This window comes from Hemisphaericaspora subhashii (assembly GCF_019202705.1).
Source record: "Hemisphaericaspora subhashii strain CBS 10753 chromosome Unknown scaffold174, whole genome shotgun sequence".
Classification (NCBI taxonomy): domain Eukaryota; kingdom Fungi; phylum Ascomycota; class Pichiomycetes; order Serinales; family Debaryomycetaceae; genus Hemisphaericaspora; species Hemisphaericaspora subhashii.
Window position 1 is genome coordinate 1 of NW_026057197.1, and position 17,849 is coordinate 17,849.

The window sequence follows — 17,849 nt, forward strand, 5'->3', positions numbered from 1 at the left end:
GGTGTAGACCAACTTTCGAATTCTGCTGGTCACTTGTTAGAACACAAGGAGATAGGTGAAACTGAAGATAATATTGTTGCTGATGTGATTGAGACGGATGTTTCCCAAGATGAAACTCCAGAAGCTGAAAGTCTTGATGCCGGTGTCTTACTATCTAATTCGACTGACCCAGAGACTGAAACTTCAGCCGATGGTGCAGGTGGGATGGTTGGGGGTTCTTTATTAGCAAATATGATAATTGTGCTTGTTTGTTTTGCTTTTGTTTAACGGTGATTTATAGTTGATCTAAATACTGTAATTGTAGAGTGAAATATTATTTGACACCATGAAGTTTTTGGAGGTCTGTTGACCAGCGATTTTCTTTTCGGTATTTGATTTGTTTTCTATAAGAGTTGAATGTTTAGTTAGGTTAATAAAAGCATTCCGCTCAACATATAATATAAATTGTAGTTAGTCTTCTGGTCCACCTTCTTCCTATCTAACAACAGGATTGATATGGCTAATCAACTCTCGTGTATGACTATCAAGTATCACCAAAAGATTCGGAGATATTTTACCGAATGTCGGCATGGCGATTACATCATAATTTCGGTAGATAGTATTTTATGTAGAAGCGAGTTGATAGATGTGTCATCTCACGCAAATCACAAATCTCCCGAGAGCAAAGTGAATCTTTATGAGACGCTTGTAACCGAACGGCAATGCTGAAAGAAATGAATGGCCGGATCAATGTTCTTCCTTGCATATAGTGTCAATAACATTTTCAACAATGCTATGAAGAATGAGAATGAACTGAAAGTCGCCTATAGAAGTAGGACCCATCCAAAATAACTAGGACAACCACTTCAAGGACTTAAATGTCCGAAATATTGAACTGAGAAATCACAGTCAATTACATGAAGCCAAGAATTTAGAAGCTCACTTTTCAAAATTTTCTAAGAAATTACTAATCTGGGATGTCAACATTTTGACACATTTCATAAACAAAACACAGTAGATTGAAGTACTGTAACTAGCTTCTTCAATTTTGTGTCATTGGTGTACTGATTTTGCGACAAAATGCATGGTATTCACTTCATAATTGCGTTATTGGTGACAATCCTGCAGTTAGCTTCTTGTGCTATTGTGTATAGCGAAGATGTAATTCAAATAGGAGGTCGATTGGAGTTGCAAGGAGGCTTGGAGGATGAGGCCGAGTTTAATGCTTTATTTTCACTTCTTGACTCGGACTACACTTCCATAAATGGTGCTTATTTTAATAACGACTTTTACTACTATACGTCAATTGCTTCAGAAGTCTTCCGAATACAAAACGCTCTTAATTTGGGTAACCTTCATGTGATGGCAGCCATGGGAGATGAATCTCTAGAACTTCAGTTAGGACCCCAAGTTGTAAATCAAGGTTATCTCTGGTTCCAGAACTTAAACAATGAAGGGTTCTTATTCATAAACATTCCAGAAAATTTCCTAAATTTGAAAGATGTTTACATAGTTGGTAGTCCAGAGAACATTATATTTGAAAGTTCTGGTACAATTAACAATGGGGTAGTTTGTGCCAAGGGTGCAACTATTTACAACTCTGGACTCGATACTGGTAATGGTTGCTATATTCTTGAAGATACTAATTTCATCAATAATGGTGTTAATATCCGACCTGTCCTTTGCCTTTCAGACGATCCGGGGGATAAAACTGAGTTGTATCTCGAAGAAGACTCAGGCATAGAAGTTGTTAATTTTGGTTCCCAACATTCTTTGAAAATTAGGTTCTACAACGAGGATCCAACTTTTATCTTTAATACAGAAGGGAACTATTTAGCAGTCGAAAATGGAAGATATTTAGAAGTAACCTTCGGACCAGGTTATGAAACAGATGGATTTGAAGGTAAGATAGAAGGGGATTACTACGTTATTAGATACAATGGGATCATTGATGCTCAAGTACGTTCAACTTGTCGTTGTACTTGTCCTGGCTTGCCTCCGACTATTGCGCCAGGGATAGAAATCACCCCAGAAACTACATTGGACAGTTCAGAATCATATGAAACTACTAGTGCCGACCTAGAATACAACGAGACTACCCTCCCAGGGTTCGAGGAGTCGGCATATGGGGATGACGAAACCACAAGTCCAGAACGTTCAGTTTCAGGTAATTTTCAAGATGAAACTTCCATTGCTAAAGACTCACAACACGAAACATCAGTCAGCAGAAATTCCGTGGCTGAAACACTTGTCGCTGGAAATTCTCTGGTTAAACCATCAGTGGAACTAAACTCTGAATCTTCTGTCACAGGGGACACTCTGGGGTCGGCTCCTATGAGGCCAACCCCTTCTTTTGAGACTTTCGAAGGATCTGCCGGAATGCTACTGGAAAAGATGTACTTTCAAATTGCATTGATTGTCAGCTTTTGTATTTTTGCAATTTAATATATATTTGTATTACATATAGAGTTGGAGCTTTGTAATAGCAGTGTGGTATATACATGGATTTTATTGTTTTCTTTCCCTTTAGGTCATTGAGTATTCGTTGATAATATCTGATAAAACTTCTTTGCTAGGAAGCATGCCATATCAGGAAAAATCATAAGCCAGAAACTCTTCAAATAGCATTGCTGAATGGGTAATCCTTGTAGGAAGGAATGGTTGCTTGTAAGGTATGACAGCTTATTTCCCCATGCCCATTCTGAGATTATTGCACATAGATGATGTGTATATTGCGTTAATACTTTAAGAATAAAAATATTTAGCAGCCAATTTGGATACTTACACCTGGTAGCGAATGAATTAAATACTGCTGTCGGCCGGGTAACCAATCAATGGAACATGATCTTACTTGAGCTTCAACTTTGCAGTCAACTAATAAATCAAGTGATCATATCTCTCCACCTTTGAGTACTTAAGTAGGGAATGTACACGTGATGAACGTTCTATCATCTAATAGTAGAACGTGAATAAGTGCTTGTTTATAGTTTCAAATTTAACTAAAAAAAGCAACCAAAGCAAAAAAAAATTTCAATTGGGCGAAAAAAAAAAGTGAACAGATCAGCACACACATTACTATACACACACACTAAGAACGGCTAGTAATAGGAAGCCATATTTAAAAACAACTCCAAATCAATCAAAGAGAGAAGAAAGAGATGAAATATTTGACATACTTTCTATTTTTAATATCAGTTGCAACTGCACATAATGTATTAATTGCACCTTATGGTAAACAATGTTTCTTTGAAAACTTAAACAAGAATGATGAATTGGCAATTAGTTTCCAAGTTGGATCCCGTAACCCCCATAATGCAGAACAATATACTGTTGATTTCTACATTAATTCACCACAGGGGAAAACTCTTCTTAAAAAAGTTGATATAGATCATGGTGATGAATCAATTAGGGCTCTGGATGCTGGGAAATATACTTATTGTTTTTCAAATGAAAAAACTGCCAGAGTTGATTTGGATGTTTCATTCAATATTCATGGGGTTGTATATGTTGATGTAAGTGATCCTAAGCTGGATACTTTGGATTATGCTATACAAAGATTAAGTCAATTGACAAATGATGTTAAGGCTGAACAAACTTATTTAGTGATTAGAGAAAGAACACATAGAAACACTGCCGAATCAACTAATTCAAGAGTTAAATGGTGGTCTGTGTTCCAAATTATTGTTGTTGCTGCTAATTCTATTTTCCAAATCTATTACTTGAAGAGATTCTTTGAAGTTCAATCTGTCGTCTGAAAACACTAATAAAACATTGTATAAATAGTTCTTTAGACTTATAGTTTGTTATAAAAAGATGTCTTGCTGCATAAGGAAAGCTTCTTAATATATAGGATCGGACTTTTCATTGTGTGTCTATCTCTTTGTCTATGGATACTTTATTTCTGTGGAAATTTGTTGTCACTAAGAATTCTGTTCAAAAAAATCGTGGCTTGGATAATATAAGTTTACCCGTTAAACGAAAGAGGTTCGACCTGCCGTTGGGCTCTAGAGTGTTCGTTTATGTCAGTGCTGACGTTTTCCACTTGCCAAGAAGGACAGGGTGTGCGTGTAAATGGCATGATCTCTTATCTATCTAATTTCGTTGAAGCTGTGCGAAATTCGAAGAAGCTTTCGAGTTTTATTGTTATTAGTTTCAAGCTCATGCTTCTTGAAACCGGTAAACGGTCTGGCTGTTTACTATACGACGAGAGTTTGATATGATGTTCGTAATCTTTTGATTGTCTACCACTTGTTTAAGTCATAGAATATGATTGTTCAAAAATCTGTTTATTACAGTTGATTTCTCCGATTGACATAAAGCTCCTGATGCAATTGAAGACTTTTGCCAATTCAAATAGATGAAGAATTGTGAACATCTTCGAAGTCATGTCGGTAGTAATCTTCTACTCCTCTCTTGGTTTCCCACTATTCAATGGAGGTGGACACAGGAATACCAGGAAGATTACTAGGTAATGTCCAACCATTATGGATAAATAAGATTCAAAGAAAGCTAATAAGAAAATAGTCTGAACCATTTCTCCAAAATTCGAAGTGACTATCTAGAAACTCTGGGGGAGGGACTTAAGCATGGCGAGTTCTTTGAATGAATTGATGACATTGCTCTGGGTTGCGAATTAGAGTTTCATGCTGACAGTTTGACTGCAGACTGCTGAATAGTTGTCCATATATAATTACGAGAAAATCCTGCAAAATTTGGTTGTATATTTTAAACCTGGATTCTTTGTTCCAATGGCCGTTTTATGGTAGTACTACATACATGTACTCATCATATACCTCGGCTTAGCCACAACGAGGGAGAGACGAGAATAAATAAATCTACTGACCCAAGACTTTAAGCGACGGTACTAAACTCCCCTCCGAGGGGAAACTGTTTTTTTTCCGAAACTTCCCTTCATGCGCAACTTACAATTAGCAACAAGCTTTCAAGAAAAATGTAACTTATTACCAATAACAGGAGTTAGCGACAGTTGTGGTATTATTCTCCCAGCTGTGGAAAATGGTTTTAAAAGAAATCCTAACGGTTATGAAATGTAAAACGAGAATATGTGCCCTTTGTAGTTCGCCTCGGTTTACGGCATTTCTTTTTTCAGATGCTCTTGCAATTTTGATCGCCAAACTAAGGAATTTAAGCGAGAAGCTTCAAACTCCGACAAACATAGTTTTTTTCTCTTCCAAGAAAAAAAAAATTTTGACAAATGGTTGGGAGGCGGGATAACATCCTTCTATAAAGAAGCGGTAATACAGCTATGATATGGAGCACAACGTCACAACGAAGCTGATTATCATCTGGGATTGAAATCTTATTTATGAATGAAAAACTAATTTCTTAATTATAAAATCTGGAGAAAATTGTGGAGGTCGGGATAAAGCGGTTGATGAAGATATTGCCGCGGTCCGGACGGAGGGATTTTTTATGGGATGCTGGAAACAGCAGATGGAAACATGCGTTCTTTATTCGTAAAACAATGCCCCGTTAGATTCAGAAAAGAAGGAAGGTAATTTAGGTTTATACCGGTCATAAGAGCCAGAGCCAACAGTTATTAATCAAAGCCTTTACGAATAATATTTTCTTGTAGCGCATGTCAAGATCTGGAACCAACTTGAGCGAATCCAGGCATAACTGAAAGAGGAAAGGACAATAATAAGAATAATGGCGCCGGAGTGTGGAGTAACTACATCCTACCGAGAATATTTAAACAAAGAATGGGCGAGAGAAAAAAAAAGTTTTCTAGTGTGTCATTTTCTATTGTTACCACCGGTAACTTTAAAAGTTGGTGGTGAAAGATCTATGCAGGCGGGATCTCAAAAGCGCTCACCCCCACGCCCCCTCCCCCCTTTTCTTTGTGCTAGAGAAGGTGAAAGAAGAAGTTGTCCCGTTGCCGAAAATAAATCATTTAATAATCATATCGTCATCTCGGTGATTAAAAAAACATATGATTTGTAAGACATACAACGATGACTTCACCAGTCTAAACTGTTACGACATGAAACTCTGAAAATGTAAATCTAAAAAAATGTCTGTCTGGATCTATTCTTATTCGGCATTAAGGACCAAATGGCAATTATAACAAACTTCTTTCTCTCATCTCGCATGGTGCTTAATTTCACCCCCTCCTTTTTTTTTGCTTTCTTTTTTACAATTCTTCCGAAGGGCGAAATTATTATTTTGTCGTATGACACACATAAAACGTTAAAAAATATTCGAAAGTCTTATTTTATACCGCTTTTTTCATCGCATTAAAGGAGATTTCTTTTTTTGTGCTAATATTTTGATATACGGTATTAGAAAAAAACTATAAATGTCATTAAATATCTCTTTTGCTTATCATTTTTCTTGAATTTTTTCTGTCTTCTGATATTCTGTCCGATTCTCTGTTTACTTTGAACTTTTATCTTTATTTTAAAAAGGAGTTGAAATTCTGACAGTCTTTTTCGAATTACAGTTTTTTATTTTATTTATAATTTGACATTTTTTGTTATTTATCACACGCATATTTAAACAACTATACTATGACTAGATTTGCTGGTGTTACTGAACTTCCACCTGATCCACTTTTTGGATTAAAGGCACGTTATGTTGCTGATCCACGTACATCCAAGGTTGACTTGGGTATTGGTGCTTATAGAGATAACAATGGTAAACCTTGGATATTACCAGCTGTTAGAAAAGCAGAAGAAAAATTAATAAATTCACCTGATTATAATCATGAATATTTGGGTATTAGTGGATTTGAACCATTTTTTAAATCGGCTGCAAATGTTATATTAGGTAAAGATTCAGTTGCTATTGCTGAAAATAGAGTTATTTCTATGCAATCACTTTCAGGTACTGGTGCTTTACATGTTGCTGGTAAATTTATTAAAGAATTTTATCAAGGTGAACATATTATTTATGTTTCTCAACCAACTTGGGCAAATCATAAACAAATTTTTGAAACTTTAGATTTTGAAGTTAAGAGTTATCCATATTGGAATGATCATAATAAATCTTTAGATTTAGAAGGTTATTTAAGAACTATTCAATCTGCTCCAAAAGGTTGTGTATTTTTATTACATGCATGTGCTCATAACCCAACCGGTTTAGATCCAACTAGAGATCAATGGAAACAAATCTTAGCAGAGTTGGAAAAGGGTCAACATCTTGTATTATTTGATTCCGCTTATCAAGGATTTGCTAGTGGTGATTTAGATAATGATGCTTGGGCAATTAGATATGCCATTGATGAAAAGATAATTTCTTCTCCAATTATGATTTGTCAATCTTTTGCTAAGAATTGTGGTATGTATGGTGAACGTGTCGGTGCTGTCCATGTTATTCCACAATTGGAAACTAATGAATCCTTGAATAAAGCCGTAAGATCTCAATTGAATAAGATTACTCGTTCAGAAATTTCAAATCCTCCAGCTTATGGTGCTAAGATTGTTGCTACAATTCTTAATGATCCTGAATTATATGATCAATGGAGACAAGATTTAGTCACAATGTCAAGTCGTATTCATAAAATGAGAAATGCATTACGTTCTAAATTAGAAGAATTAGGTACTCCAGGTACTTGGGATCATATCACTAGTCAAACTGGTATGTTTTCTTTCACTGGTTTATCCAAAGAAATGGTTGCAAGATTAGAAACGAATCACGGTATTTATTTGGTAAGTAGTGGTAGAGCTTCAGTTGCTGGATTGAATGAAAATAATGTGGATAGAGTCGCAAAAGCTATTGATGAAGTTGTTAGATTCCATTCAAAGAGTAAGTTGTAGTTGTTGATGCTTTTTTTAACCATTAATGCCCCTTTGCCTTTTAATCACACATGTTTTATCTTTGTCTTTTTATATAGAGTGATTTAAAGTTTATAGTTATGAGTATAATAATACGATGTTAGATGATACAAGTTGCAAAAATTTTGATTATATTTTCCAGCAATTTGCGTAAGCCGAGGTTTTTGACAAGATTTTTATTTTTGACTGTCAAAAATTTCCGTTGTTAGAAAATTGTGGAAAATTTAAAACTGTGCTTTTTTGGTGGTCACCTGCAATATGCCACTGGAAGCTGTAATACTATGTAAGCACTTGGAGGAAGCCTAAGCCTAGTCTTCGCATGTTAGCTTAGATTCGATACTTCCGTTGAGGCGTGTGACAATCCACCACCTGTTGCAAAATTGAAGTCGTCCCCTACCGCTATTTCAGATAGTCAAAGCGGGTACCAACACGTCCTGTCATACGGACAAGCACTCTAATTATATAAGCGGTCAGGGGATTCGTTGACCCTGTCTTTCTTGCTCTTTCTCATGCGTACGATAGAGGTAATATTCCTACATCTGAGAACTGCGATACGAAAATTGGTGCTTTAGGTACAATTTGCAACCCGTAAAAATGGTCGCTGTTGTACACACAATAGAGGTAAATATCGCAATCAGTACGACAGAGCACTCTACAAATGTCTATAATTTAATTTCATTTCAAAACGAAAATTTTTTGTGTATTAAATACAAAAAGTTTGTGTAGATTATAAAGGACCCACCCTATGATACAAATATAGAAACTAGCTTCACTTTAAATATATAATAAGTAACCACCACCTTCTATATCCAAAAAAAATAATTAATAAATTGACACCATGAACAATGCATAATATACATTCATCTTCTTCAAGAATAAATTGAACCTTTCAAAAACAAAACCATATAAATTTTTTATAATAAAGAAACAAAAAAACCCAACATGCTTTTTCTTATATGTATGTATGTGTTTATTGGATTTCTATTCCCCTTTTTATTTCAAATGATTTTCTAAAAAGTTTACTTTCTTCTGAAAGAACAACCTTCGGTCAACTTAGCCTTACCACCGGTTGGGGTACATAAAACGGTAGAACAAGAGTCACAAGTGACAGCGGTTTGGGCATGACTGAAAACAGTGGTGATGTTTAAACAACCTTGACATTTGACATCCATGAAGAAAGATCTTGGAGCTTGGACTAAGGTCTTTAATTTGTGTTGTTGAGCTTCAGTAGCTGGAGATGGATGTAATAAATCTTGAACTAAAACCTATAAAAAAATTAATGTTAGTAATCTAATGTACTTTTTTGAATACGATGCGTATTCTCAAGGTATGAATTAGAGAATTCTCGCTTTGAAATGGGTCTGAGTCCTCCTTTGCTATTCTCATTCACTGAAGGTGAATTCAATAAAAATTGGCGTAGTTCCTCATCTACGACGATCAGGCTCATGTCTCAAGTATTTCTTTGTAGTTGCTTGTGAAACTGTAACTTGAAGTCGATTACCTTACTTAGTTGTTGTAGAATATTCTTGTATTAAAATTGCCATCCATTTAATGGATCCCCTTAATTTTTGACATCTCGGGGGCACCCTTTCAAATCAACCTCGAATTCGTGGTTTTCTAGTCATCAATCAATCAGTTCACAAGAGGCTTCTTTCCGCGATCATTCTCTATTATATCCTGAATTGTTATATGGCAAGTTGAACATACCATTTTGTCGTTATCAATCTATACTTAGAACCTAAAACTGTATCAAATGTAAAGCTTGAAAATTTTTTTTTTTGTCTTTTCCCAAACGACTCTAAATTGAGGTTCATTGATTTTTGCTTTTTTTTTGCGTAAAGAAAGTAGTGTGCAGGCGGAAATTGAATGTATGTATAGTAGTGTAATTAGGTCAAGAAAAGAAGACGAGAAATACCGGGTAATCGCAGCAAACTAGAAAAATACTGGATCACGTGAATTTGTGACTGCTTTTTTTCTGAAATATTTTTCTAATTCAAAGGTCGTGTGTGTTACCAATATTTCAAAATTGATATTTTACACACATATTTTGCAGCCAATCTCTAGTATGAGATATCTAAGGATATACAAAACACCTACAATGGGTATTATGAGCTAAAGGAAATACAGTTACAAATATTCATTTCTCGATGCCCACACGCCACTAATATGGTATGGAGAGAAATATTTGTAGAATGGGCCAATCAGCATAGTGTTTCTGCCCTTCTTACTGAAATGTTGTATCTTAGATGAGCAATATTCGTCAATTAGCGACGTTTAACTGTAATTCAGTCCATCAATTGACGTCAAATTGATGCTGCAACAAGTATTTGTAATCAAATACTTGAACATCTATAGCTCTATGCAATGTAGTTGGCATCTAAGCCTTAATCCGGCTATTGTGCCTTTTCTGGAAGAGTGGAGCAACTCGCTTATCAGGTTGCTCTAAGGCAGTCTTGTGGCACTCGCCACTTTGGAATGTGATTCACGGAGTGATATTTCCGTTATTTGAAGAGAGGCTATTTAGAGGAACAATAATAGCCGGGATCCCGAATTTGGCGGGACTCTCTACGCAAACATTTAACATTAAAAAACAAATATATTGAAATAGAAACTATAGGACTTTATATTTAAAAACACAGAAAAGTATACAGAGCATAATGACAACAGAAGCCTAGAATAACAGCAACAGTAACAGCCAACAACAGTCGTAAAATAATAATACTAACACCAAACAAAAATAACCAAACAAAAAAATCCCTTTCTTAAAGATTATCGATTCAAATAAAAACAGCAATTCTTCCTTTCAACCAACTTTAAAAACCTCCACGCCAAATTGTAGTAATAATCATCAAATTCGAATAAAACATACCACCTAGACAGCAAATAAAAAATAATGATTGACCAACAAAATCCCATATCCATCATATAAAAAAAACCAAAAACAAAGATCAATAACCCCATACAAACCATCACCACATATTATCATCAACTAAAAATTTTTTGAAAATACCATCTTCTCATTAGATACCACCGAAGACATTCCGGAAGGACCGTCCCATCATTTGCTTTCTTTCTCTCTCTCTTTCTTTTTTGTTTTCTTCTATAACCCTATAAATAAAATTGGTTGCAAAAAAAAATACTCCAAAAGAAAAACATCCAAAAAAAAAATAAGAAACGTAATCAAACAATGAAGAACAAGAAGAAGAAGAATGGAAAAAGACGAAACTATATAAATCTATATATAGTAGCAAAAATAGTCATATGTTGATGATGATCTTTCATGATGAACAATGATGATGTTTTTTTGTAGTGAAAATTAATATTACTTCCTTTTCTGATGAAATTTTGTTTTCTGTCTATATATACAAAAATAAAATGTGATGAAACCTTAACACCATCCCCCCTTTTCAAATCAATTATTATAAAATAGTATAAAAAAGGTAATAATAATCAAAACCATTTCTCTCTCTCTTATGTCGTATTCTAAAATTATAAACAAAAAGGTCAAGAATCTCTCAAAAAATGGATGGGAATTAAATATGGCTAATAAAAATAATTGGATTGGTGGTTGTTTATGGTGGTAAGAATGAACGAACTTTCTGATAAAACCAAAAAAAAATAAACTTAATAATGTACAGATGCAATAAAAATAATAATTAAATAAGATTGATGAAGTTTTGTTTGAAAAATTGTTGTGGTGTGTAGTCAATAATAAATGGTCGTTGTTGTTGTTGTGTATTGTAATTGCTTGCTATGCTCCCTTATGTCATTCTCAGGTTTTACTTTCCTGTCTTTTTTGGTTTTCTTGCTGCCGCTCCTGGTCTATTATTAGCGACATTAGAAGGTGGATATCTTGGTTTCTTATCAGCTGGTTTTAAGATTTGGAATGAACATAATAAGCTTTCATCTACAGACATCATCGCCCCGGCATTATCGAATTCACCACAATAATTAGGAGCTGAGAATAATGTAACCAATTGTCTCTTTGAAAAGAATTCATAACCATCTTCAACAACTTGATGAGCACGACAAATTAAATCCATATCATGTTTTTGTAAAAATCTACTCACAACATCAGGACCAAATGTAAAAGAAACACCACGATCATTTTCTGACCATCCAGTAATATCTTTATCTGGATCTGACCATAATAAATCACATAGCAAACCAACATCAGGAATATCTGTTGGTCTCATTACTCTTCTAATTTGTTCCATTGAATTTAAATCTGGTGATAAACCTCCATGCATGGTAAAAATCTTTTCATCAATAATTGCTGCGATTGGTAAACAATTAAAACAATCAGTAAAAGTCTTCCATAATTTAATATTATATCTTCTTTTACATTCATCATAAAAACCATAAATACGATTAATGGATGCACATTCATGATTACCTCTCAAGATGAAAAAGTTTTCTGGATATTTAATTTTATAAGCTAATAAAAGACAAATAGTTTCAAGTGATTGTTTCCCACGATCAACATAATCTCCTAAAAATAAATAATTTGCTTCTGGTGGGAATCCACCATATTCAAATAATCGTAATAAATCATAATATTGACCATGAATATCTCCACAAATCTTTATTGGAGCTTCTAACTCTAATAATATTGGTTGTTGAATAAAAATTTCTCTTGCCTTTGTACAAAGATAACGAATTTCATGTTCTAAAAGTGTGACTTGTCTACCTGGTCTTGAACCTCTTACTTCTAATAATCTATCAACAATAGAATCGATATCAGCCTCTTGATGATCAGTCGACATGGTTATTTAAAGTATATATGTATATGTATATGTGTGATGTGATGAGTAGCTGATAGGAAGCCTAGTTTAATTTGGTTTTGCTGTTGTTTTTTTTTCTTTTCTTTGCTTCAAAAATGAGAAAATGTTGGTTTTTTGTTGTTTAACTATTGCAATAATTCAAACAAAAAAAAAATGTGGTGTTGTGTATATGTGTTGATGTAAATAAAGAGGTCTTGATGAGTGAATGAGTTGACCTTACTTTGATAGATTGATTAGGGATGAGTCTAGATGTTTTTAATGTGTGTAATGTTTGATTATAAATTAAAAAAACCCAAAAAAAAAACAAAATTCCAAAGGGGAAAAAAACAAAAGTGGGTTGTTGTTTATCCTTTTTCAGAGAAAATGAGCCAGAAATAAAAAAAAAAAAAAGAGAGAGAGTCTGAGCGAGGAAGAGAATGAGAGAAAAAAAAAAAAAAAAGACAAATTTAGAAAAATGTCTCTCTCTTCTCTTTGGTTGTATCAAAGGCTTCTAACTATGAGGGAAATGAGAGAAATAAAACGGAGAAACCAAAAATCCCAAAAAAAGAAATAAAAAATGACGACATTTTTTTGGTATCGTTGTTATCTTTTAAACAAACCAGGAAGGATGGCGAGAGCCGGTACCAATTATTCAAATTCAATATAGACACATTGTTCCTACAGGAAACCCACCAGCATTTGCATGTAGGTTTGTATTTTCTTCAATTCTTGAGCGTATAATCACCAACCATTACATAATGAATCTCAATAATTTACGTGTATGTCGTAGAATTGATGCGCTATTGATTAAACTTTTTTTTTCTTGTTGTATTTATGGTCGTCTAAAACTGATTTGCTGTTTCATAATTTTTTTTTCACTCATCTCCCACTCCCCCCTTAATATTTTATTTTTTCTTGGGTGGCAATTCTGAATCTTGATTGGTCCAAAGAGGCGAATCTTTGTCTGAGGCTTGTATGTGGCACGTGATTTGTTCTGAAGCTATAGCATAACCAGATTGTGATATCGCCACGTTTAAAGTCAAAAGCTACAACATTTTGGATATCTTCTGGATCAAATAAGACTGATATATACTTAGGTATCTTTACCCTTCTTGGAGATCATTCAAGGATTGCCGGTTTCCACGGTTTCTGTGTCCGGAACGAGATCATGCCTATGCAAAAAAAGGGTGACCATGTCAGCGATTCGAATCATTGTCATGACATACTAATCTATGGATATTATCATCTGGTACTCTTTTAACAAAGCTCCAACTCGTAATCTCGTCTTATGTTGTGTCCATTTTGTTCTTATCTAAAAAGAGACAATTTGAAGTGTGTTGCAGAAAACAAGTTTCATTTTGATGTGGATTTTTTCCCCACCACATAAATTCTATATCTTCAATGCTTCACTCGTCCCAGTCCAACCTCCATCCTACCACTACCAATTTTGAACATCCTAAATTTAAGGATCTATTCAAATAAATCTAAATCGTCATGAGTAAGATCCTTCCTCTTTTCCCTAATAAATATCAAGTTAAATTGGTAGCATCCAGTGATTCTAAATCATGTACCATTTGTTATAAACCAACGACGACAGTAATGTTATGTGAAAATAAGTTAGATTTCTTTTATGTCTGTCCTCAACATCTACAAGACGAGAACTTTGCATCACCAATTCATCAACCTGATTATCTTGAACTCATGAAAACAAAAGATGAATTAATGAAAAAGAAAGAAAAATTGGATAAAGATATCGAAGTAGAATCTCCATATCTTTGGAATAAAGTATCTGATTATTGGAAGAAAAAGGAAGATAATCCAAAAGAATCAGAAAAGACAAAATATGAAAAATTAAAAGATGAAATGAAAGAAGTTTTAGTTGATTTGGAAAAGAATACCAATCAAATTAAGCAATATAAATTTAAATTATATAAATTACATGATGCCATGTATAAGAGTAGATTAATGTTGCATCAAAAGAAGAAATATAATAAAGAAAGATCGGAAAAGATGCAGCAAGAAGGATTTTTCCCCAGTGCTCCTTCCAATAAGATTGAATAGAGAGAGGCTTTTATTCCTCAAATTCAAGATAGAGAATTCTACATCACAAACAAATTGATTGCAGTTTGGCGTAACGACGTGTGAAGTTGCGGTCGGATCTCCTATTTTACTCTATCCTGTTAGTATGCCCGAGTAGAAATATATATAACTCGGGCCATGTTGTTTGAAAGCTTAACCAAAGATGAAAACCAAACATGGTAACAACAAGATCAACAGTGTTGCGTTTGGATAGATTTTGTTAGATACATTCCCCTTATATGTCGTGGACGTTTGAACTCCCTTTGGGCCCACATGGACTCGGTTGCCTCTGAAGCTGCCAACCCACGATGGGTCTGTTGCCGTAGCTTCACATCAAGAAGTGGACCTCACCAAATCAGCATGGATACTTTCAGAGCCCTATAGAATATAAATATATATATTCATAATATATATCGATAGATCGAATTTCTCAGTTAGTAAAGCTTGTTTCTTGAAGTAAACATTTCAATTATCTTTTATCTTGCCTCTCTGTGATATACATGGCCCCATTACAAATATGGAGCATAAAACCACCAGGCAATTGAGTCCATAATGTCATATATGAAGTATCTATTTCCAAAGGATAGCTTCTGCCTATGCTGTCTTTCGAAACTAATATTCATTCAAGTTCATATTCAGTTGAATCAATTCCTCAAGATTGAAAATTGGTAATTTTCGAATGGCTGCGAAAATTTGTGTGGTAAACAATTTTAGTCGATAAAAATCAGACAAAAAAATATAATGCAACCTTTCATTCTATCTGGCTTCCTCGATTTGGATATTTGTCATTTTTTCATATATTTGTATCTTAAGGTACTTGGTATTGTCTATTTTAGAGAGATGGTCGGGAGAATTACTTTTTTCTTCCCCCAGACAAGTATTCAACAAAGTGATTTGAAGAAAAGGGCTTACTTGGAAACAAACGTACCTCTCTTTATAAATCCTACTGCTCTGTAGGATATCCTAGTCCAACGCTCTTAACAGATTATTGAAGAAACAGACGGTAATGTCTCTCCAGAAAAGTGTCAAAAGCAGTTGCTTTTTCATCTTCAATCGATTTTTCCTCTATTTTCTCTCTTGAACCTAAGACATCCTTTTAAGCTAAACAACTGTTTTAGTGGTATCTCTTTAAGTAGATTGGGTAATCGTATATTTATATGCAAAATTGTTGACATTGATGTTCTCCTTGTATGTGACGGGTCCTGGGTTTCCAAGGGTAAATAATCTTTCAGGTTAAAGAGATGACAGCCAACATCAAGTATCATCTAAAACCCCAACATGGTTTCACATATCATCTCTCCAATAAGAGATAACCAGATTAATTGAATCCTCAGTTCATTGTGTTAGAAGATTGAATTAAAGGAATTCCCCATAGCGATAACATACTAACAAAATGAGAAATATCACGTGAAACTCACGCGGAATTCACGTGGGTTTCACATGACCGGACTTAAAATCAGAAATAAAAAATCAAGAAAATCCGATATAGTGTAACGGCTAGCACGGTTCGCTTTCACCGAGCAGACCCGGGTTCGACTCCCGGTATCGGAATCTCCTTTATTTTTTTGAATTTTGAACCTATCGTTAATGGATGTGGTTGCTAATGAAGCAAAGTTCTTGTTTATATATACTTTCAAGACGAAGATTGTTCGGAATTGGTATTTTTTAACAAGTTTGTTGTGAAAAATCTTTTCCAAACCTGGCGTGGACGTATAATTCTCTTATCAAAGTATTAATTACTATAGCTTTGAAGCGTTATAGACCCTTACTCTTTTTAGCCTTCCTCTTTCATTGGAGATTCAATTGGGGTTATAAAGTCATAGATACCCTTTGGTATTAATTGTAGTAATTCGTCAAGGAAACACACATTTTTTTACAAGAAATGATAAGAGCACAAGTATATTGGGTTGAGTGAGAAATACAAGAGGGGAGTTTGTTCCAGAAGTGTTATGTCATTGAATTTAGGGGCATTTACTGTAGATGAAGTATGAATTTTCTTGCTTTTGCTGGAACTTTTATTTTGGCTGCAAATTTTGCGAAAAAAAAAACATCTCAAGATTTTAATTGGAGATTTTATTTTAGTATACACAATAGACCCCGGCAGATGTTTACCTTCATGCACTCTTAAACCAACAATCTTCTTCATATATTGAAATAAGTGCTTCTAGCATAGAACGCAATGATCTTAGTTATCAGAAATTGACTTGAACTATTTTGAAGGAGATTTGCTGCAATTGAAATTGCCAGACTGGAAAGCTTATACAGAGTAGCACATATTTACTGGAAAAGTACCTGCAAGTATCTCAGAAGTTCATGATCCAGTAGTTGTAGTGTTCCGTGTGTGTGATATTTATATCAACATTTCCCATAGTATGTGTGAAAGCTTCATGATTTTTGATTTTACAATCTGAGCAAAATTGTAGAATTTCATGACCAGAATTCTAGAACTAGCTTGCACACCATCATTCGATTTTATTCGGATTCGGTTCAGTTTCATGGGCCGCCTGTGGTCACTTGTCTCTATTTTTTAAGGTTCAGAGGAAATCTGAAAAATTTGTCATATGATTTGAAAAAATATCATTTGATCTCGGAAAATAAATCTGATTAGCGCATTGTTATTTTTTAATCAATCAAATGAGGTCATCGCACATCAAACGTTTGGATCAGAGATTGATAAGATCTTCAAGTAATTTAAAAGGCATCGCACAATCTAGATACCACTAGAGGTGAATTATTTATATACACATCTGCTGGGGAGGGGGTTCCAACCTGGATGAGGTAAATTACCGAACAAGCTCGTATTCATGATACTCCTGTATTGCGTTTGGATGTTTATAAAGGGCCCACCAAATTTGAGAAATTCTGGGGATGTAACGCCGATTTATTATCGATCTTCCACGAAATATTCATTAACTTTTTTCTTTTTCACGAAAAGGTACACAAATCTACGAACTTTTCAATATTTATGGATCAGATGTTTTTTTTAGATCAGATCTACGTAAATTTCCCCTGACAGCCAAAAGCCTTCCGAATAGGCAATACCACAGATGGAACAAGCCTCCCCATAGGGGAAAGGTTCGGTTTTTTAGCAGATACTAGATCACCCTTGCTTCCCCCAGGTTCTAAGCGATCCTGTAAATTTTAAAGAGAGCAGATGCTATGCTTGGAGCGAATAAATATTTGCTTGATTCTTTACAAGGAAGCGCGGGTGTTGACTCTGGATGACCTCTTC

General features: G+C 34.6%; 5 protein-coding genes across 5 annotated transcripts; 3 read left to right on the plus strand and 2 right to left on the minus strand. All coding sequences in view use genetic code 12, as the record gives it.

Moving 5' to 3' along the window:
* Nucleotides 1-3,734, plus strand: EMP24 (Emp24p; the record flags this gene model as incomplete). Its single annotated transcript, XM_049406506.1, has 3 exons — nt 1-250; nt 1,112-2,407; nt 3,175-3,734. Coding segments are annotated over 3 exons (2,106 nt in total), but the record flags the coding sequence as incomplete, so codon positions are not given.
* A 2,775-nt stretch (nt 3,735-6,509) lies between these two features.
* On the plus strand, nt 6,510-7,757 carry AAT21 (aspartate transaminase; the record flags this gene model as incomplete). The annotated part of the gene is made up of 1 exon (XM_049406517.1): nt 6,510-7,757. The coding sequence occupies one exon, from the start codon at nt 6,510-6,512 to the stop codon at nt 7,755-7,757; it is 1,248 nt and encodes a 415-aa protein (XP_049266420.1).
* A 1,037-nt stretch (nt 7,758-8,794) lies between these two features.
* Nucleotides 8,795-9,485, minus strand: RPS27 (40S ribosomal protein eS27; the record flags this gene model as incomplete). Its single annotated transcript, XM_049406528.1, has 2 exons — nt 8,795-9,040; nt 9,483-9,485. 2 exons carry the CDS (start codon nt 9,483-9,485, stop codon nt 8,795-8,797), a joined length of 249 nt encoding a protein of 82 aa, XP_049266421.1.
* Nucleotides 9,486-11,554: 2,069 nt separating this feature from the next.
* On the minus strand, nt 11,555-12,541 carry GLC7 (type 1 serine/threonine-protein phosphatase catalytic subunit; the record flags this gene model as incomplete). Its single annotated transcript, XM_049406539.1, has 1 exon — nt 11,555-12,541. The coding sequence occupies one exon, from the start codon at nt 12,539-12,541 to the stop codon at nt 11,555-11,557; it is 987 nt and encodes a 328-aa protein (XP_049266422.1).
* A 1,491-nt stretch (nt 12,542-14,032) lies between these two features.
* Nucleotides 14,033-14,599, plus strand: J8A68_000274 (uncharacterized protein; the record flags this gene model as incomplete). The annotated part of the gene is made up of 1 exon (XM_049406550.1): nt 14,033-14,599. One exon carries the CDS (start codon nt 14,033-14,035, stop codon nt 14,597-14,599), a length of 567 nt encoding a protein of 188 aa, XP_049266423.1.
* Nucleotides 14,600-17,849: the final 3,250 nt, after the last annotated feature.